We start from the raw sequence: 21,114 nt of genomic DNA, 5'->3' as shown, positions 1-21,114 counted from the left end.
AGGATGCGCCCTCGGAGAGGGCTCGGCCGCCGGGCGGGGAGAGGGCGGGGCGGGGCGCGGCGGCGCGTGGAGGGGGCGGGGCGGCGCGCGTGGGGCGGGGCCGGAGGGCGGGGCGGGAGCGCGTGCGTGGACCCCGCCGCGCGGGAGGAGCAGGTGCGCGCGCTCCGGCCAGCGCGGTCGCTCCGTGAGCGGCGTGCGCGGGCGAGTGGGGGCAGAGCGACCCTCCGTTTGCTTTTCGGCCCAGGGGAGCCGCTCCTGGCGGGGTCAGTGCCTTCTTAGCCCAGCCAAGGTCACACACAGGGAGTGACAGCTCAGGGAGGGCCCCGGCTACCGACTCTGGGAATCTTCCCGCTGCCCCGAGCGCGCCACCTGTGAGGGCAGGAGAGTTTTTCCTCCTGGGCAGCGCTAAAACCCAGATCCCGCAGGGAAAGGTTCTTTTGCCTGGCGGGGAAAACACTCTTCTTGGACCCCGGTTCTCTGCTCCGTGAAAGGAGGGGGATCGGGTTAGCCGCCGTAATGGCTGGTTTCGCGTTCTCTTACTAGAACAGGGCCCCTGGGCCCTTGGGAGTTCCCGGTTTTCAGCCCTAACTCCCTTTTCTTGGGATTCCTAGATTAAGCTGATCAAGATGACAACCTCCCAAAAACACCGAGACTTCGTGGCAGAGCCCATGGGGGAAAAGCCAGTGGGGAGCCTGGCCGGGATTGGTGAAGTCTTGGGCAAGAAGCTGGAGGAAAGGGGCTTTGACAAGGTGCGGGGTGACTGCATGCATCTGGGGGGGGGGGGTAGGGCAGACTACCATGTTTCCTGGCAGTTAGGGGTGAGGAAAGCGAGAGTAACTGTTGGGGGTGGACAGTGGTGTGTGATCTGAAGGGATAGCCAGAGCCTGTCGTACCCGCCAGCCTCACGTGCTTTGAAGCCACAGTAGTGGCCTTCGAGCACTGAGCAGCATGCCCTTTACTTTGCCCGTTGTGCAGGCCTACGTGGTCCTTGGCCAGTTCCTGGTGCTAAAGAAAGATGAAGATCTCTTCCGGGAATGGCTGAAGGACACATGCGGTGCCAATGCCAAGCAGTCCCGGGACTGCTTCGGGTGCCTTCGGGAGTGGTGCGACGCCTTCTTGTGAGGCTCTCCGGGGAGCCCCCAGCCCCTGGCCCCAGCATGGAGTCTCCAGAGTTTGCAGCCGCGTGGGGACTCCTCCCCTGTCCTCTACAAAGGAAGAGATTGCTGTTGTCGTACTCCACCTCTGATGTACTCCAAGGTCTTTTGGGAGTTCTCTCCCCTCACCATTTCAACTTTTTGAAATTCTCGCCCTTGCATGCATTTCCCTTCTCCTTCCCCTGCCAGTTTCATGTCAACAATTACCAGCTTCTCCCGAGTGGATTCCAGGCCCTTCCCTGACCCCCACTCCCACCCCCACCTCTGGTCTGTTTTATGCTATTTGGCTCTTTTTTGGCAAAACAGTCACTGTCCTTGTAAAGTTTTTTAAATCAATAAAGTCAGTGGCCTTCCTGACTGGGCTTTGTGCGTTGAAAAGCAGGTGGGCTGGGACTTCCCCACAGACTGACCAGGTCTGCGACACTCCTTATCAGTGCAGATCGAAACTGGCGGCTTCCTTCCTACCCGGGAGGGCAGCCACCCTAGCCACGTAGGCCTCAGCCAGGTGCTTTGGCGTGTCCCTTAGTAACCTGGCAGGGAGTGTGGGCTGATATCTCCCTGGGATCTGGGTGGGCTGTGATGTTCCAGATGTCATCCGAGTCAACATCTGGGCTAGGCAGCACCTGGTGGAAAAGTCAGTGGGAGTCCAGGGTACCGGGAAGAGGGTGAATCAGATGTAGGTAAGAGTTCACCTGCCAATCATCGGGTGCTTTCCTGGCCTTTGGGAGGAGTGGCCAGGCCTCTGGCTCTCTTAGGGAGGTTAGGGAGCCGGAAAGAACGTGGACATCACAACTACGCGGGCTTGAGTGAGTTATACTTTTGTTGGGTATATTTTTGTCCTGGTCTTTGTTGAACGCTCAGTGGTAACCAGGCCCGCAGCTAAGATCCTTGCAAACATATTTTTCTCCCCTGGTAAGAGGTAATTGTTTTTTCTTTTGTAGGTGAGGAAACCAGAGGCTCAGAGAGACTAAGTAATTTGACCATGGACGTCCTGCTCGGAAGTTGCCAGATTGGCCCTCAAAATGTAGCTCAAGACCCACGTACCTGAGGGCCCTTTGTTCCCTGGTCACGTCACTTGGCCTCTCCAAGCCTCTGTTTTCCCACTTGGCAAATGAGGTGGTTGTAAGGATTAGGTATAACGCTAGCCGTGTGGCACCCAGCCCTGCTTGGCTTTGTTTCTTTCCCCGGACCACTGATGAGGAACTCCTTGCTTACAGAATTCTCCCCGCAGGACTTACAGTCTGGTGAGGGGAGCGTGACAGGTATTAAATGCAAAAAATTGGGATACTATGTGAAGATTCTCGTGATCCCGGGGAAGGGAAAAGTGAAGGAAAAGTTGATAAACTCAACTCCGCTAATAGCAACTTTGTCTGAAGTTCCAAAGAGAGTGGCAATGCTACCCCAGGGTGGGAAAGGATACGGGCAACACACATAAACAACAGAGGGCTGCATCCAGAGAACTTGACGATGATGAAGATGAAGCAGACAAGATAGAAAAAGAGTAAAAGACTTGAATGGCAGCCATGAAAGGAACACCCCAAATGGCGGATAAGCTTAAGAAAAGGTGCTCGATCACAGGAGTCGGAAACGCAAATGAGATGCCGTTGTCCACTCCCTGGCAAAAATTCCAAAGTCAAACAATACTAAGTGCTGATGAGGGAGTGAAGCAACAGTTTCCATCCAGCTGGTGGGAGTGTAAATTGGTATGAGCCCTTGGGGAAACAGTTGGGCGTTTTCTAGTAAAACTAAAGATAAGACCCATCCTGTGACCCTGCAGGTCGGCTCCCGGGGCCACTGCCGAGGACTCTCGCATGTCCGCACCTGAATGCGTGCTCACGAATGCGTGTTCACCGCAGCTTCATTTATAACAACCCCCAACTGGACCAACCGTAACGGCTGTCGGTACCGGTGAACGTGAACAAAAGACAGGTGAACCGAGCGCCCAAAATGTCAAATGCCGTGATGCCGTTCACGTAAAGTTAAGTGGATCCCTGCTCAGGGATCCCTGTATAGGTGGTAAGACTCTAGAAGAAAGACGAGTAGAAGCGGAGTAGTTCCCTTTGGGGGAAGGAGGTATGAGCAGCGGGGGGCTTGGGGGCGGGGGTGGCAATACAGGCGTCGACTAATTTGTTAACACATACGCACTGTGTGCTTTTCCGGTATAAGCTACATCTCAGAACAGTGGAAGGATAAAAAGGAAATCAAAAGTAAGGCCCCAGGGATAGAGCAATTACGTGATTACTCGGAAAACAGGATGGTTATTGGTCGGGGTAAGGGGTGAGTGCGGGGCTGGGTCTGGAAAGTGAGCAGCCCTCCTGGAAGGGCACCAGGTGGCCAGAGCAGGGCCCAGCTTGTGTTACAGACCACTTTCTGGGAGGATGCCAGTCTGACTCCCAGACCGCGGTGGTAATTCAGGCCGTCCGTGGAGTTTCAGGCTAAGTTTCAGATGTTTTCCTGGATGGGTCCAGGGTCACCTCAGAGTCCCCTCAGCCTCAACCCTTTGCGGTGCGACACTGCCACACGGGCCTGGGGTGCTCAGGCAGGGGCTCGGCAGGGCCATGCCCTCCCCCTACCTCAATCCTGACGCTGCCAGATGGCTGCTGACGCTCGGGAGGCAATGGAGACTCCCTCCTCCCCCACAACACCCTTCCCATGGCTCCTGCCCATGCCGGTTGGCAGGTCTTGCCTCTCCCGGTTCTGGCAAGGGGGCCCGCCCAGCAGAAGCTCGTGGGCCACACTGCCCACTCTGCTTCCTCCTCACCCACAGTCTCGTGGGCCCTTCCCTGCCTCGCCCACAGTCTTTGTCTCTGAAGCGGCTGGGACCTGCTAGCTCACCTCTCACTTGGGGCTCAGGCAGCGTCTGTGACACGTTAAAGGTCGAAACCCTTTATCTGGGTCCCTTAGTGCATCCCACACAAGTTCCTGGTTCAGTCCTAGAGCAGCAGGAGACAGAAGGCATCTAGAATGTACTTTGTGACAGGGTGGCTTCAGAGATCCAGCCCCAACTTAGCCTGCAGGACATAGGGACCAGGGCCTGTAATGTTGGAGAAAGCAGACCTGAGTGGGGACGGGTAGGAGGTTATCTAAATGCCAATCCAAACTGCTCAACAGGATGTGCCCGGCCAGGGGGCATGGGTGGGCACGGGAGTCAGCAGATACTGCCCCCTGTTCCTCCCTCCCCTGCGGTACCCAGCCAGAGCTTGACCCGCTCGGCCACTCTAGTTATGAGTACTCAGATGTGGCCAGAGCTTGGGGTGAACCCAACTTCCACGCTCTGGAGTCCGGAAGGGGTCCTGCTGTCCCCGGAGGGAAATGGGAGGCTAGGGATGAACCCCAGCCTGAGACACGCCTCCCCACTCTGGCCCAGTAGCAGCCCAGACGGTGTGAAAGGCTCAGAGGATACGTTCTTGCCTATCAACCCCCTTCCCCGTTGCCCACACCCCCTCAGGGACCCAAGGCTCTTTCTACTGTCACTCGTGGCCTCGACTGCTGACAGCCTGAAGGAGCCAGCCAGACCCGCTTCTGAATCAGGGCCTCCTCTACTTGCCGTGTGACCTGGGGCCAGCTGCTCACTGTTCTGAGCCTGACTTCTCTCCTCTGTCACCTGGTATAGGTTGGTAAAGGTTCAACCAGCTAATGAACCTGAAGCCCCGGGCACTCTGGGGCACTCCTCCACCGATGGGAGCTTCCTGGATCTCAGCTTTCCTTGCCTTAACGTCTCTTTTCTCAGATGTGCTTAGGGCAAGGGGAGCGAAGCCCTGGGGGAGGGAATATCCGTGGCCCAACTGGAAGTCCAGGGAAGAGGGTTCTGGGGGCAGCACCGAGGCCCCGAGTAGCCTGATCCCAGGGTGAAGATGTCGAGAGCCCACCCTGGTCAGCAAGACCCATCGGCCAGAGGCAAGAGGGTGGTGCCACGGGCAACCTGGATTGGGATCCCTGGGCCACAGCAAAAAAGAAGACTGTGTCCTGTGGCCGGTAGGGAGGGCCAACCCCGAACTCACACCTGGCCCATGCCTCCTTCTGGAAGCCAGAGTGGTCCCGACAGGATGGAGCCCAGGCCGAGGGCTCTTCTTCAGATGAGACCCAGCCCTGGGAAAATCCTTTTGGGGTCCCCCTGCCGCCAGGGAGCCTCCGCCTACACAGCAGACCTCATATCCCCGTGGAGACGTGGGACTCACGTCCAGGACTCACACACCAGGACGCTGGCACGCACCCGGCTCCACCCCTGACACTTTTCCTTTGACCTCCCCCATTTCTCCCTAGTAAAACAGCTTCCGCAGAGCAGTTATGAGGATGAGAGTGTGTCGAGGCCCCGGTGCAAGACCCGGCACACACCAGAAGCCCAGCAATTGTTACTTAGCCTTCCCCATCCCTCTTTTCCCACCAAGACACCGCTTCTAGCTGTGTGACCCTAGACAAATGACCTGAGCTCTCTGATTCACTTTCTTCATCTGAAAAACAAGCTCGATGCTTACTACCTAAGAGTGCTAAGGATAGACCAGTGGGCGAAAGATCTTTGGAGACTGTTAGGTTGTGGTGCTCATTCGCACCGGTGCAAAGGAGTGAGGGGGAGGGTAGGGGCCAGCGAGCTAGGGACCCACCGGCCCTTGGTGGGTCAGAGACGAGGCCTTGGCTAGTTTTCCAAGGAGCTGTTGGAGGTAAGTGTGGCCATGGCTGAGCTCCAAGTAATGGCAGAGCAGGACGGGGAGAGCCTGGGGAGGCTCCCGGCCCCCTGGGGCTGCCTCTCCCTCCTCTGCCCTGAGCCTCTTACTCCACCCCCTCCCAGGTTCTCTCAGGTTGGGTTTCTGCCTCATTAAGCCACAAGTGAGCCGGCTCTCCCACAAATGGGCATCTGTCCCTTTAAGGCAGACACCTGAGCCTATCCTGTGACTGTGTGACTGTTCCTTGGAATCCCAGATTGGTTTTCACAGCTGGGCTGAGGGGGTGGGGAGCAGCTGGTCTGGGTCTCCCTGGGAGGAAATCACGGCCCTTCCTGGCCCCGGGATTCCGCGACCGACCGGGAATTCTACCTGGTCGTAATATTCACCATCGTAATAGCCCCCACGGTTTGTCAGGTACTATAACCCACTACCCCTTACAAGCCCCAAGCGAGATCCCTGGAGGCCCTAAGCACTAACAAGATCTTCGTGCCCCAGAGCAAAATGCACCCCTACCCCCCACAACTCGTGATTAAAAGTACAAGCTACACTGAACTCTAAAACACAAATAAAGAAGTCCACCAAGATTCAGACTTCTCCCGTGTTAGCTGCTTCAGTGCTGTTCATTGATTACCAGATTTTTCTAAAAAAACTCCTAGTGCCCTGTTTGGCTGCTACCTCCAGCACGCACAGTTTACCTATGGGTGGCCCAGTCCCGGGTGTTAATGCCAGTATAACCTTAGCAGGTAAGAGTGGTCACCTATCCTCGATGATGACACAGAGGCCTTGGGAGGCCATGGGACTTGTCCAAGTCACCAGAGCTGAGCTGGTATGACACACACCCCTCTTTCTGGCCCGTCTTCATCTTTTGGGCTCAGCGTGGTCTGAAAGCACAGATTTGAGTTCGACTGCCTGGGCTCAAAAGCCAGCATCATCACTTACTGTTTACTAGCTGACATCCTGGGGCAAATCGTTCTCCCCTCTGCATCCTGTGGCTCGCTGCGTAAGGTGGAAACATTACCAATTCCCATTTCATGCTGGCCGGGAGGGTCAAACGGTGCCCAGCTCAGTGCACTGGTCTCCTTTCCTGTCATATTTATAGGACCAGGGCTTCTCCAAGCACTTTGCCTGTTGAGTTCTCACAGCAACCCATTTTACAGAGAGGGAAACTGAGGCACTGAGCGATTAAGGCATTCCTTCCAGGTTACACAGGTAGCAAACGGTAGCAATAGTAAGACCTCGCCAACGGTTGTAGGTATTTAATGCCGGCTGAGCTTTCCATGGAACTGTTTGAATGGTGGCACTTGTCGGGGACTGTCACCGTCCTTTCCCTCACGAACTGGGTGTGTCCCTGGAGGTCAGGGCAGCATCGCGGGGGACACAGGTGTGCTGGGGCCATGGACTGCCCCCTTTGGCGCGAGGACGGCGGCCTCTCAGATCGCCCAGGCTCCCACCCCTCCCCGGCTCTGCCTCTGCCGCGGGGTGGGCGGGGCGGGCGGGGCCGCTAGCCTATAAAAACGGCGCGCCCCCGAGGGCCTGACACTGACGACCGACCGACCGACCGTGGCCATGGCGCCCCCGAGCCTCTCGCGGGCTCTGGGCCTGGGCCTGCTCGCGCTCTGCCTCCTGGTGCTGCCCGGTGACGCCCGTGCCCGCCGGGCGGAACGCAGAGTCGGAGAACGCCAGAACCTGTCACTCAGTGACCCGCAGGTGCAGAAGGCAGCGCAGGCGGCGGTGGCCAGCTACAACATGGGCAGCAACAGCCTCTACTACTTCCGCGACACCAGGATCCTCAAGGCCCAGAGTCAGGTGTGGACGGGCCGGCGGGTCAGGGGCGAGAGGCAGCCTCCCACCAGGCCAGCAGGGCTTTCAGCCGGTGGCCAGGTTGAGGGGGTGCCACGAGAGTAATCGGGACATTTTCATACGATGTATTTTTTAAATCGGATTAATGCCAAGAATTCATTATGAATGACCTATCCAGCTTTCAGTGGACGGGATCCAGCCCTGTCTCACTAGCCTCACGGTAGCCCCGGCCCTGAGGGGCCGACTGGGGAGAGGGGAGTGAGGGAGATGGGGCGGTGGGCTTCAGGACATGTGCACACCTGGGTCTCAGCTTCCTGTGTAGCCCGGGCCTCCGCCCCTCTCCCCAGGGGTCGCCACCAGAACTTCCCCATCCAGGGTCTGAATCCCGAGGCCCAGCCCAGCATGCCAAACGTGGAGAGGGGGGAGAGGTCTGGGTCCGGGGTAGTTTTCCGGTGCCCCTCACCCGCTCCTGCCCTCCCTCCCCAGCTGGTGGCCGGCATCAAGTACTACCTGACCCTGGAGATGGGGAGCACAGCCTGCCGGAAGAACGTGGCCACCGGAGATGGCGTAGATGTCACTACCTGCCCCCTGGCCACAGGCGTGCAGGAGGAGGTAACAGCCCCGCATCCCACTGCCCAGCACCCAAGGCCCTAGATTGTCCGGCCCGAACTGGTCTGGTTGGCCAGGTTGATGTCTGGCTGAACCTGTCCCTGCCACCTGGATGACTCACTCACCAGGCCAGGGTGGGGTACAGAGAGGAGGAGACGGGCTTCTCCCTCACAGGAGCAGGCTAGCAAGATCTGGGATCTAGTCCCAGCCATCTGACTCATTGTCCCTTTGGGCCAGTGACCGCCGCTCTCGAACCCCAGAGCACAGCGTCGCAGGCTGAGGATGGCAGTTACTGGGAGTCAGGCCTGGGGCCCCACTCACCTCTCCTTCTCTCCCTGCAGAAACTGCTCTGTGACTTCGAGATCCTGGTGGTCCCCTGGCAGAATTCCTCCCAACTTCTAAAGCATAACTGTGTGACCATAACCTAGACCCCTTCAGGCATGGGCACCGGAGGGAGCAGGTGCAGCGCGGAAGGCACACATCCATGGATGTATCTGTCACAATAAAGCGCTGCCGGCTTCTCACATTGGACTCTCCTGAGTGCTTCACTCCCCGCTGCCCAGCACTCAGAGTTCGCAGCCTGTGAGAATCCCATACCCTCACGTGGGCCAGAGATGGCAGAGTCCCCACAGGCCATGAGACCTTGAGGGCAGGGACAGCGGCTTTCAAGTATACACTGTGAGCTATACGCCAGAGGGACTCCCCAGTGCTTTGCCCCAGGCAAGACTCCTGGAAGGGGACGGACAGGAAGCCCCAAGGGGACCGAGGTCACATCTGCCCACAGGAGGGATGAGGGGACAGATGCAATTTGATGTCGTTTAAAGAAAACGGAACTGCAACATTTTATGCACAACTGCATATGTGTGTACCATTCGTCCTCACTATATACACACATACACACACACAAACCACAATACACACTTGGATGCTCCAGAAACACAGGTGCACACAGAAGTAACACCCTCCACCCCAAGCAGCCTGGACATGTATACAGACCTCCAAACACATAACCCCAGAGACCCACAACCCCCACCGGGAGCTGTGCCTCAGACACACACACACACACACACACACACACACACACACACATGCACACACACCTGGAACAGGACGAGCAGTAACTAGATCCCTTGGGAGCACTAGGTGTGGGCCCCAGCAGGCCCTGGCGGGCTGAACTTTGGTGGCTGTGGACCTGGGGAATGCCCCTGCCCCGGTCTTCTGTCCCTCACCGCCCCCATCGTGCCTGCCTCCAGCCCCCTGCCCAGTGCTAGGACCTAATGAGGAGCAGCCCCGGGTGCCAGGCCCTGCCCTCTGCTCCCAGAGGCTATGTAGGGGTAGGGATGGGGAGGCGGAAAATAGAGGTAACTTCCACACGGAACACTGAGGAGCGAAGGGGCTGAGTTTGACGGGAACTAGGGGTGCAACGGAAAACCTCAGCCCTGCTTGAGCCTGTCAGATGAGACAGCTCAGACAGCCCAGGGCCATGGAGTGTGGAGGTCGGCCTCCGCTTGGAAGGGCTCCCGTGGGCCACCTAGCAGGAGCCTCCGACACTGGGCAGGGGAAGTGGCAGGAAATGCTTACTCAATGAATGCGTGAGGCGACGCCTGCAGATATCTGCCAGGTGGCCTCTCCACCCCCGGAATCAGTGCCCGGATCCCAGACGGCATCTCGTCTACACAGTCTATTCCCGGGCCTCGGGCCAGGCGGTACCCCGGGCCGGGCCAGGGAGTGAGGCTCTGCTTCTGCCCGAGGGCCTGGAGTCTTCACCTCTGTCTGGCCCAGCCTAGAGGTGGTGGAGGGGGAGGGAGACTGGCAAAACCATCCTGCTCCTGACCCCCTCCAGCCCGTACTGTGCCCTGGCCTCGCTCTACCAGGGACGAGGTGGCTGCCGTAGACGGTGCAACGCCCCATTCCGGTTGTGAAGTGCCAAGGCTGGGCTCAAGCCTGACTCAGCACTAGGTCTCCGGCACCGGGCCCAGGCCCTTGGGGACCTGGGTCAGAGCCTTACCTCCAACAAGGCCATGGGGACGGGCTCTGGGCATTTTGCCCAGGTTCAGGCTGAAAGTAGGGGAACTCATCTAAGCCCTAGACCAGGCAGGGTTGGGGGTGGGGGCGACCATTAGTCTCATTCTCTGCTTTCCTCCAACAGAGGCTCATCTATCCCCTCAACACACACACACACACACACACAGTCACATATACACATACGTTGTGTTCCCACCCACCCCCACCTGCACTCCAACCAATAGCCTGAGGCCAGGAGGACTTGAACAGCCTCCACCCTGCTTCCCCTCACTTGGGTTCTTTCATGTGACCCCAGGCAGGGCAGGGTATGGCAATGACCTCTGACCTCTGAGTGCGTGTTATCGCCATCAGGTCGGCACTCTTGTACTGGATTCTGAGGGTCTCGGTAGGCCCGGCTTCCTGGACTCTGAGCCCCTATTTCTGGAACCTACTGATCCCCCAGGCCCTGACAACCAGGGGCTGTTCCAGCTGGTTCTTTTTCCTCCCAACTCTGGGGCCAGATGGACCTTCCTCCCCGAAGCAAGGTGACTGCCCACTCACCCCTCCAGCACCGAGCCTGGCCCCCTTTCTGAGTCACCTCTCTGGCTGCTGCTAATGCACTGTGGGCCCGAGCCAGGATGCAGGCCCTGGGGGTGTGGGGGTGGGGGGCTGGAGGGGACCAAGAACAGCGCCTGTCACACACAACACTCACACACACACATGTACACCCACCAGTGCACACAGTTCCCCTGCCCTGTGCCTTGGCTTACCCAGGGAGGACACAGAGCCACTTGGGGTTTTAAAACTCTGTTAGGGCCCAGCCCTGTGGGCCCGACAACCACTCCAGCAGATGTAGGAACTTGTCCTGGCCCACCCTGGTGGGCAGCTTGCCAGAGGCCGAAGGCTTTCATCCCATGTCTCTCTCCATCGAGGGGTCACTTCCTGAAGTCCTCTTCTCCAGTCTGCAGGGGTAGGATGGGAGGCCGACTGAGCCGGTACTGGCCTCTGTCCTCTCGCCTGCCCCTGTGACTCTTAGGGGCACGTCTGGGGGCGAGCCTCCCATGCCTGGCCTTCTGGGGTCCTCCCATGCCGGCCCCTCTCCTCTGGTCCTGCCCTGTTCACCTCAAATGCTGTGTCCACAATCTCGTCCAGGACGGATGCCTGGGAGCGGAATTTCTGTTGATGATGTTCCACCCCGGCCACCAGTTGCAGGAAGTGGAACAGGAGTTCTCGCTGCCTGGGGGCGGGAGGGGGGCAGAGGAGAGGCTGAGTTGACCTGCCTGGCAGGGCCCTTTGGGCTGCCAGAGCCCTCCCCCCACTCCAGCTCCTCTTGCTTGACACCCACCAGCCCGCCCTCGCGGCTCTTCTGAGCGTGGCCTTTCGTGGTGCTTCTCTTCCACGAGTAAAAAGCCCCACGCGTGCCTGTGCCACGGAGGACGCTAACCCTCCCGATTATCCCTCCCTCCCTCCACCCACCCGTCTGCTTGCCCCTCCAACTACCCCATACCTCTCTAGGCACCCACTCACCCATCGACCCATTCATGCCCCCACCTACCCAGCCATCCACTCACTCATCCGACCATCCCAACCTTGTAGTTGCTCACCCGCGCCCCCATCTACCTGCTCGTCCCTGGACCCAGCCACCCACCCCTTCACCGTGTTGTGCAGTCATCCACCTCACAACCCCCCTCCCCAACCATTCATCCAGCCGACTACCCACCCATCAACCCCCTCATCACCCGCCTGTTTTATAAATCCATCCACCAAATGACACTGAAATAAATGAACACTGCCAGGTGCTCTGAGGACACAGAAATGAACAAGAAACCCTCCTCGCCCTTAAGAAGCTCAGCCTGTAGCAGAGCCAGGAAAGCAAACTGAGTGTTTACACTCGGGATAAGTGGAAACACAGAGTGCTGAGGGTGCCCGAGGAGGAAAACCCCATCCACTACCGGGGATCAGAAAAGGCTTCTAGAGGAAGTGCCATGGAGCTGAGTTTGAAAGACACGTGAGGGTTTGCCAGGCTTAGGCAAGGTTCCTGGTCCCCTACTCCAGAAGAACGGGGTTACGCTGGGGGCCAGGGCAGGCCTCAGGGAAGGAGGCTGTAGAGAGTGGATGCCTAAAGGAGGCAAGCGTCTTGTAGGGTCTTAAATGCTGACGATGAAGGAAAAGCCCAAACTACTTTTAACAAAGACCACTAAGAAAGGAAAGAGTAAAACAAATGAACAACAACAACACAAACACGAACAGAGAGCACTCGTAGTGGAGGTGGACCAGTGGGGAAGAGTCTGGAGGCCAAGAAACCCCCAAGGAAAGGTGCCAAGGGTCCGCTGTGCCAGGGGCCAAGTTGCTGGAACGTGGGGGGAGGGGCCGGGAGGGCCGGGAGGTGAAGCGAGCCGGATTGGAGCTCAGCTCTCCCAAATCTTGGTCACTTGAGCCTGGCACTGGCAGCCAGAGGACACTCCAGTTAGAGAGGACAGTGTGGGCAAAGGCCCAGATGTGCCAGGGTGGGAGTGGCCGTAAGGCAACGAGGGAGGCTGGCAAAGGCTTGATCACAGAGGGCCTGTTGCGGCTTGAGCTCTGATGGTGGGTGAGGAGAGGCTGGAGGCTTCCAGGAGTCAGGCTGCCCTGTCGGCTGGCTTAGAGCCAGACTGGCTGAGGTAGAGGGGGGCCCAGCTTTCAGAGAGAAGGTTCTCTGGGGAGCCAGGAAGCGGGAGTCTGTGCTGAGGTCCCCCAGCCAGGAGCACAGCCACAAGTCCCCAGCCGTCCTGGACCAATTGGCCAATTGACTCGACGAGAATGGGGTGTTGACCATCTGCCTCCCAGGCCTTCTCCCAAGCCGCTCCTCGACCCATCCTTCTCATCCCTCCACCTAACCGACCACTGCTCTCCATGGCCCAGCACAGGTCCTTAGCAATAGGGTTGTCATGGGCGGGCCTAGTCCGTGTCATCTTTGGGTCCCTGGAACCCTCGCAGGGCCTGACCCAGAGCAAGGGTCAGGGATGCTCCTTGAGTAAACAGATGAGCAGGATCGCTGTTTCTCTGGGACCTCTCCGATGCCCTGCGCTTGTCCTCAGCCTCGAGGAGCTCTCATGGCCCTCTAGGCACCGCTCGTGGGATTCTCTTGGCGACACAAGATGGCTCTGGGTGAGCAGAAGTCACTTGTGGTCTCCACCTCCACCCGTAGGCTCTACCTGAGCCTTGGCGCTCCACCCCCCCTTCCAGAGAGGTGGACGATGTCCCTTTCCCTGCCAGACCATGGCCGCCCCTCCCTTTGCGCCTCCTTACTTCTCAGTCATGGTCCCAAATTTCTTCTCAATGAACTGCTTCTGTTTGGTATGTTCACTCACCACCTCTTCAGGCTCTGGATATAAAAAAGGGGAACGTCAAGGAGATGCCTGGATTGAGAGGAGGTAGAAGGAACCTTTTGTGTCACAGAGATATTCAAACAGGACTAAAGGATGGGGCACCTGGGTGGCTCAGTCGGTTAAGCGTCTAACTTGGTCATGATCTCACGGTTAGTGAGTTCAGGCCCTGTGTCGGGCTCTGTGCTGACAGCTCAGAGCCTGGAGCCTGCTTCGGATTCTGTGTCTCCCTCTCTCTCTGCCCCTCCCCTCACTCGTGCTCTCTCTCTCTCTCTCTCTCTCTCTCAAAAAATAAACATTAAAAAACAAAAATCAAATGGGGCTAAAGGAGTTTTTGTCCATGATGGCCCCAAAGAGATGGCTTCTCCATGCAGAGTGGGTATCAGTTTTGTTTGTTCGTTTGTCTCTCCTTCTGGTGAAAGTCCCCCAGTTTTCCTGAGGAATCACTCCTGTGCCTTTTGGGTCCACACCATCCAGTAGGGGTTGACCCTGTCCCCCTACCTCCAAGGACATGTGACCCAGACCTGGCCAATCAGAACAGCCTATTCTTTTGGCTATAGTGATTGGTTCCAAAATCGTCAGATGATCAAAGAAAAGAAGCCTCATTTCTGGGTCCTTGTTGGAACAGTTGGGAGAAGAGGACCTCTCTGCTGGGCATGCTAGGGATGGCTAATTTGCAAGGATTTGGGGCTAGAGTGGCAGGTGGCCATTTTCCTAACACAAGGGAAGAACCACCCTAAGCACAAAACCACACAGAGGACTACAGAGCAGAGAGGTAGAAGGAGACCAACTCCTGACCAGCATTCGAGTCCTGGATCCAGCCATTCCTGAAAACCCCCACACCCTGAATTTGCTAAGTAATTTGAGCCAATTAATTCCTCTTTTTCCTTAAGCATTTTTGCCCTGAGCGTCTAACCCTGATGGAGGGGGCAGGTGAGGGACCAGGTGACCCCTGGGGATCCTTAGTCCTCTAGTGTTGATGAGCCTAAGAGTGGGATTCTTGGAGCCCAGATTCTAAAGTTCTGAAGATCTTTAAGCAGGAAGCACACCAACTGTCTCAACGTCAATCGTTCAGGAAATCGGCTTTGTAAAAATGAACATGTACAGGAAACTTCAATTTTTACTCTCAATCCACTTTGAGTGAGTCTGGACGAGTGTGTAGGCAGTCAAAACCATCCCATGTAAAACCAACCGCTATAACCTTTATAAGTTATTAGAAGAAATGACTATTTGGCAAATCATAATCTGGCTAATTAGTCATTTCATAAAGGGGGCTTTCAAGAATTGACTATCCGCTTAATTGGCTTTTAGCGGATCGCCTTAGAGCTCTTTGGACCAAAGGTCTAAGCCCTGTAAGTTCTCCCGAGTCTCGGATTCTCAAACTCTGCCACTGAGACCGGAATTCTGTGTCTGACCGTGGAAGGAGGGCCAGCACCTGATTTTCTGAGTTCAGTCAGTGAGTCATCCAGTAGATTCTCATGGATCCGGGCTGCCCTCTGGGAAGAAAAGGCTTTTGTCCTGCCAGAGTCCCCTGTTTGCCTTTTTCTGGAACACCCTCCACCCTTCCCTCCAGCCTCGGTGCCCACCCCTTCTGGCTTCCCTCACCGGCCCACCTGCCCCACCGCACTCAGTACCTCCTGCTTTACTCTCTCCAGGCCTTTGAGCAGAGCCATCTGGAAGTTATCCACCAGGACGGCGATCACCAGGCTGGGGATGGTGGGGGTGGGCAGTGGGGGTGGGTACTCTCAAGGAGGAGGCTGTAGGAGACGCCCTGCAACCCTCCTCCGGGTTCGTTGGGGCACAACCGAGGGGAGATGGCTGGAGAGGCTGGGCAGGGGTGCCCCAAGTTAGGTGGGGAGCGGGGGTGAAGCTGGGGAGCAAAGTAGGGGTGGAGTCCTTACTTGAGGAAGATGAAGTATTGGATGATGATGTAAATCATGAGAATAGGGATGATGTACCAGGCGCCTGGGAGAGAGGGCGTCATCGTTCGAGCTGTGAGTTCCTTGACGGCCCTCCCTACACCCCTGCCAGCATCAGAAGCCCCACTTCGCATACGGGGCAACGGAGCCCTCGGGGTCTGCCCTCCCAAGCCAAGCCCCTGCCCTGCACCCAGCCTGGGGCCTGTCCCACCCTGAGCCCGGCTGTCCAGGTAGATGAGGGACCAGTCGTCCAGGGTGAGCATGGTGAAGAGAGTGAAGACGGTGGTGAAGATGTTCTGGAAGCGCTTGGGGTCAGATTGACGGAACAGAGCCCGGAGCACCACAGAGAAGAGGACTGGCTGTTCAGGGCCAAACCAGGCTCACAGGGTCCCGCCCACCCCCCCTCCCCCCCCCACACCGCTACAAACCCTTCCACCGCAGCACCTCGGGCTCCCACCCCAGCCCCCACGGCACAGGATACAGAGGCAGGTAAACATGAGGCTAAGGATGGCGGTGATGGACGGCAAGGACCGGACCAGAGTCCCGGTCACTTCCTGGAGGCTGGTCAAGAAGCTGTGGGCAGAAGTTGAGAGCGAGGCCGAATGCAGGAGCAGGGGTGGGGATCTGTGCCCGGCAGCCGGAAACTGCAAGTGCGGGCAGGAGGTCCCCGTTTTGCCCGGGGCTTGGGACAGTCCAGCCCTCTCTGGAAAATGATTGGTCTGAGCAGACGGCAGGAGGCTTATCAGAAGTGGGCTGGAGCCCCCATCCCTTAAACAGGTCACAGGAGACACGCTGGTTGCCCGGGCCCGTGTCCCCATCTCCTGCGCAGTCCCCACACCGGGGTGGGCAACCATGGCCCAGCTGACCTGAGCCTCCGCAGGACCCGGATGGCCCTCAGGGCCCGCAGGCTCTTGAAGACCTTGAAGATCCGGAAGACGCTTTGGTGGTAGACGAAGGAGAAGGAGTTGAACTGCAAGAGCATGAAGTCCAGCATAGCCATGACCATGATGAAGAAGTCTGAGGGCACAGCGGGGGGCTGGGTGTCACTGACTCCTGCCCAGGCACCTGGCTCCCAGACCCCCTGTCCTCCCGACACCAACGCCCTCCGCTTTCGTCCTCAGCCTCCTCTAGCAGTCCCGTGGCTCCCTCCACACACACACACAGACACACACACCATCCTCACTCACCCAGAACGTTCCAGGAGTCAGAAAAATACTTGAGGCCTAGAGCAATGATCTTGAGCACAGCTTCCACTACGTAGATGCAGAGGAAAATGGAGTCCAAGGCCATGAAGTACCACTCTGCACGGACACAAGCGGCTCACTCGGGGCCACCCCCAGCAACCTTAGCCCCTCTCCCCTCCTCCCCTCTGGAACCTCACACAGCCCTGCAGGGAGCACCCGGCTCTGCCCTGATGGCTGTGTGTCTTCACTGCTCTGTGCCTCAGGTTTCTTGTCTGTAAAGCAGTGATAACACCATCCCTGGCCTGACCCCCTGAACTCAGGACTGATCTCCTGAATTCAGCAAACTTCTAGAAGCTTCTACCTGTCAGTCAGTCTTACCTTTTAGAGACTAAGGAAGGAACTGCTGGAACCGAAAAAAGAAACATTTGAGAAAGACTGCCGGCACAGAATCCGAGAGTTGCCAGAAAGTTCCTCTCAGCCTCATTATAATGTTAAAATCCTCCTCTGAATATTCATCCCCAGCCCCAGTAAAAGGAGTCTGCTTTCCCTTGTTAGGGGAATCACAGCTTTAGAAAGTATTTCCCTTGGGGCCTCCTGGGTGGCTCAGGTCAGGATCTCACGGTGGTTGGTGGGTTTGAGCCCCGCATCGGGCTCTGTGCTGACGGCTCGGAGCCTGGAGCCTGCTTCAGATTCTGTGCCTCCCTCTCTCTATGTCCTTCCCCCGCTCACGCTGTCTCTCTCTCTCTCTCTCTCTCTCTGTCTCTCAAAAAAGGAATAAATGTTAAAAAAAGAAAAGAAAAGAAAGTATTCCCCTTGATGTCCTTATTTCTACAGACAAAGATGACCTTGTGAGTTAACTCAACCTGGTGTAGTCTGCCTGTAACTCACCAAGCAGCAGACCCACCTTGGTCCGGTGACGACACCGGTCTGTCTCGTAGCATTTTTGTGAATATTACATTCATTTCACACCGTAAGAATAAGAATGCAGCCACCTTTATTCTCTCTTTAGTTAATGTGTGCTGTGGCAGGCCTTTCTTTCACCTTGCTACCAGGAGTCCTAGGGCCCACCTTCCCCAGTTTTCCACCCTCACCCTTCCACAGCATTCCAGGGTCTCCGGGCCCTTCTGGGCGACCTGGGTTCCACCAGCTGCCCCGCAAAGCGGCGTGTTTAGGGTTGGCGCGCCACCTGGTGTCTGTATCACGAACAGCACGTCCTCCAGTTTTGCGGGCCTGTCTGTGGCTGACTGGTTGACCTCAGCAAAATCTCTGAGGCTCATCTTGAATACTGGGCAATGTTGTCGACTTCCCACGGGTCAGAATCAAATGAGCTAAGTTACATAAACCGCCTGACACTAGATTAGGCCCACAGGAGGCCTGGAACAAGATCTATGGCCGGCTCCATGTGAAAGGGGAGTCCCCAACTCTTACCACCCCGGACCTCGACTTCGGCAAAAGTCTGGGCCACAAGCATGATAGTGTTGAGGCTGACGACGAGGAAGATGAAGGCTTCAAAGGGTAAGGACTCAGTCAGGTTCCTAAGCATTCCCCGGAGGCGCTGAGTGAGGTGGCTTAATTTTTCCCACAGCCTGTGGAAGAGATCCACAGTGTGCAGCTTCTTGTGGGCCCGCTGAGTTCTGGCGGCTATAAGGGGGACAGAAAGTCAAGTCTGTGTTGGAGGAGGAGGCGTACTCCCAGACTGACTTGGGGTTCGTCTTCATGCCTGCCTGCTTGCCTACCATTCACTCGCTGAAGTGCCCATAGACTAGTCCTGTGCTGGTCCTGCGGCCACCGTCCTGACCCCTTCCGTGGCAGATGCCGGCCTGTTTGAGATTTGTGGTCTACTCAGGCTCATCTTGCAGGCTCATGCTTCTACACCTCCAGGCCTTTCTCCACCCACATGGCAACTTAAGCACGGAAAACCCCATTCTCGTTCCTAACCCATCGTCTGGGTAAACTCTCCCTCTCCCTCCGAGATCCTGCTGGAACGTCCCCTCCTTTTAGCTGCCTTCCCTGCTGCTATCCAGTTAGGTACCTGCCCCTCTCTGCTTGTTTGTGAGGCTGTTGCTCTGTTTACTGAGCCATTAGAGGCCAAGCTTGGGGGACTGTGAATTAATAGCTAAGGTCCCTCCTGCCCTCAAGACCCTCATTCAGACACCGGTTCCCAATCTCTGTCAAGATGCTCATGGTTGAGTGGGGGCAAATGTGGACAAATAGAATCCACAGTGGTAACTGCCCTGATATGGTGGGCTAGTCTAGGATTGGTTGTCTAAGTGACCACCCCCAGTCTTAGAGCCCCTTGAGGGCAGGATTTTTTTTCTCTGTGCTCCCAGGGCCCAGGCAGGCCAGGCACCTGTACGAGACAAGAAGAAATGTTCAATCAGTGAGTGTACATATGCAAGGCAATGACTGGATGAACAAGTAGCAGATGGCCTAAAGAGGTGCGTCGTTCAAGGAACAAAAGATGGATGATGGACAGCCAGGTGAGCGGATAGCCAATGGAATATGCGTGCAGGTTAGAGTCATGCCTCATGATCTGCCGAAGGTCAGTGCAGGGCCCGAGTCAGGCCTGAAATCTGGGCCAGGCAGTGGGAGTTGGGGCTGCGGGGAGCAGCGACTCACTTTTACGCTTCTGAAATTGCTCATCTTCTTCGGACCTGGTTTCCAAGGAAGTTGTAGAGGAGGAATCCTGAGGATGGACTTTGTTGGATATCTGGGATGCACATGAGTACACTACACTGAGGGAACGTCTCAAGCTGAAGGTTGAGTGCTGTATTTGTGCCATGTTGGGGTGGAGGGCTATTACGCCAGAATGGAGAGACGGTCTGGCCACACTGTGAGACCTGTGTGGGCCAAAGACTTGGGAGCTACCATGATGGTGCTCCCCATAGTGGTGATCACCAGGGAGATAATCATGACGACGTACAGCATGGTGGTGCTTGCCATGGTGATGCTCCTTGTGGTGGTGCTCACCATGGTGGCACTCTGCATGGTGGCCATGGTGGCATTTGCTATGGTGGCCATGGTGGTGCTCACTGTGGTGTCTGCCGGAGCGAGGTATGCGATCCTGGTGGGACCCCGCATAGGAATGGTGGGAATAGGTCTCTCCGTGATGAAGAGGCCCTCTGTGGTGGTGGACTTCAAGATGGTGCTTACCATGCTGATGGACCTCACTGTGATGGTGAGAGCCACCATAGGGGTTGGAATCCTTACGGTGGTAAGGCTCACCTTGGTGATGGAGCCCACTATGGTGGGAAACTTCGCCATAGTGGTGAGATCCACCATGGTGGTGGGACCCCCTATGGTGGTGAGACTGCCCATCATGGTGGTAGGAATCACCACGGTGGTGGGGCCTATCATGATATCTCCTGCTACCATGGTGGTAATCACCATGAACAGTGCCATGAGAAGGAGCCAGGGCAAGGGATGTGGAGTGGTGGGCTCCACCATGATGGTGGGCCTCACCATGGTGGTAGGAGTGGTGGGGGTGGTGGGAATTGCCAGAATCGTGAGAGGAGGCATTGTCATGAGAGTCTGGATATTCACCAAGGTGGTGAGATCCACTATGATGGTGGGATATGCCATAATGCTGGGATGTGCCATGATGGCGGGACTTGTCGTGATGGTGGGACCTACTGTGATGGGAGAACCCATCATGATGGTGGGACTCACCGTGGTGGTGGGACTCACCATGGTGGTGGGACCCCATGTGATGGGAGGACCCATGATGATGGTGGACTATGCCTTGATGGTGGGACCCGCCATGGTGGTGGGACCCACTGTAGTGGTGGGACTCACCATAGTGGTGGGACCCACCGTGGTAATGAGACCCACGATGGTGGTGGACTCCACTATGGCCTGGTCTGTGCTGTGGCGTTGGTGAGTTGGGGTGAGATAACACATCCAAATTATTGGTGTCTGCCTCATTTTGAGCTGTTTTAGCCAATGAGTGTTGATCCATGACTATGCTGGGACCTCTGGAACGAGGAGAGCTCAAGATGTGGGCCAAAAGACTCCTTCCTGAATTGTTCCTCCCACCTAAGCTGTGGCACTGGGGTTTCTAGGAAAGCCCGAGTCTTCTCACGGAATTCTCCCTTTATGATGTCACCAGCAAGCCCCTTCCCAGGTCTAATTCCAAAATGCCTCCTCCTCAACATTATAGTTCAGAATCAAGGATCATTGTGTCTAGTCTTTTCATTGTAAAATGAGGAAACTGAGGTCAAGAAAAGGGAAGGGGTTATTTCCATAGGGTCATCTGGGAAGATGGCAGAATAGGAGGTCCCTAGGCTCACCTCATGATAAAGGTACAACTAAATAACACTCACATCAGGGTAAATAACCCAGAAAACAAGCTGAAGCCTGGAAGAACAAACTCACAACTAAAGGTAGAGAAGAGGCCACATCAAAGAAGTTAGGAAGGA

The 21,114-nt window shown here is 56.6% G+C and overlaps 3 protein-coding genes across 3 annotated transcripts in view; 2 read left to right on the top strand and 1 right to left on the bottom strand.

Annotated features, from left to right (window-relative positions):
• Nucleotides 1-1,511, top strand: part of BANF1 (BAF nuclear assembly factor 1) — a 2,188-nt gene extending 677 nt beyond the window's left edge. Inside the window, exons 2-3 of the mRNA XM_049642953.1 lie at nucleotides 612-749; nucleotides 976-1,511. Of these exons, the coding sequence (XP_049498910.1) occupies nucleotides 627-749; nucleotides 976-1,122 (270 nt within the window). The 5' untranslated portion in view covers nucleotides 612-626 and the 3' untranslated portion in view covers nucleotides 1,123-1,511. The remainder of the gene's footprint in view (nucleotides 1-611; nucleotides 750-975) is intronic.
• A 5,808-nt stretch (nucleotides 1,512-7,319) lies between these two features.
• On the top strand, nucleotides 7,320-9,182 carry CST6 (cystatin E/M). The gene is made up of 3 exons (XM_049642944.1): nucleotides 7,320-7,621; nucleotides 8,102-8,227; nucleotides 8,566-9,182. The coding sequence occupies exons 1-3, from the start codon at nucleotides 7,382-7,384 to the stop codon at nucleotides 8,650-8,652; spliced, it is 453 nt and encodes a 150-aa protein (XP_049498901.1). The 5' UTR covers nucleotides 7,320-7,381; the 3' UTR covers nucleotides 8,653-9,182.
• A 1,466-nt stretch (nucleotides 9,183-10,648) lies between these two features.
• Nucleotides 10,649-20,768, bottom strand: CATSPER1 (cation channel sperm associated 1). Its single transcript, XM_049642793.1, has 12 exons — nucleotides 19,316-20,768; nucleotides 18,125-18,337; nucleotides 16,700-16,813; nucleotides 16,379-16,529; nucleotides 15,994-16,085; nucleotides 15,724-15,867; nucleotides 15,495-15,558; nucleotides 15,228-15,300; nucleotides 15,029-15,089; nucleotides 13,517-13,592; nucleotides 11,351-11,465; nucleotides 10,649-11,190 (listed from the first exon to the last, which is right to left on the bottom strand). The coding sequence occupies exons 1-12, from the start codon at nucleotides 20,652-20,654 to the stop codon at nucleotides 11,164-11,166; spliced, it is 2,469 nt and encodes an 822-aa protein (XP_049498750.1). The 5' UTR covers nucleotides 20,655-20,768; the 3' UTR covers nucleotides 10,649-11,163.
• Nucleotides 20,769-21,114: the final 346 nt, after the last annotated feature.

Source organism: Panthera uncia, chromosome D1 (assembly GCF_023721935.1).
Source record: "Panthera uncia isolate 11264 chromosome D1, Puncia_PCG_1.0, whole genome shotgun sequence".
NCBI lineage: Eukaryota > Metazoa > Chordata > Mammalia > Carnivora > Felidae > Panthera > Panthera uncia.
The sequence above is the reverse complement of the archived record's forward strand: the minus strand, read 5'-3'. Positions and strand labels throughout refer to the sequence as shown.

Bases quoted from the DNA above. Each gene is read 5' to 3' on its own strand.
- CATSPER1 (XM_049642793.1), bottom strand. From the start codon at position 20,654: ATGGATCAACACTCATTGGCTAAAACAGCTCAAAATGAGGCAGACACC. The intron at 15,301-15,494 runs GTAAGGACTCCA...CACCATCCCCAG, and splicing joins CAATACTTCATCTTCCTCAA to CCTGGTGATCGCCGTCCTGG. The intron at 13,593-15,028 runs GTGCTGGCCCTC...TTTTATATCCAG, and splicing joins GACTGAACTCAGAAAATCAG to AGCCTGAAGAGGTGGTGAGT.
- CST6 (XM_049642944.1), top strand. From the start codon at position 7,382: ATGGCGCCCCCGAGCCTCTCGCGGGCTCTGGGCCTGGGCCTGCTCGCG. The intron at 7,622-8,101 runs GTGTGGACGGGC...CTCCCTCCCCAG, and splicing joins TCCTCAAGGCCCAGAGTCAG to CTGGTGGCCGGCATCAAGTA. The intron at 8,228-8,565 runs GTAACAGCCCCG...CTCTCCCTGCAG, and splicing joins CCACAGGCGTGCAGGAGGAG to AAACTGCTCTGTGACTTCGA.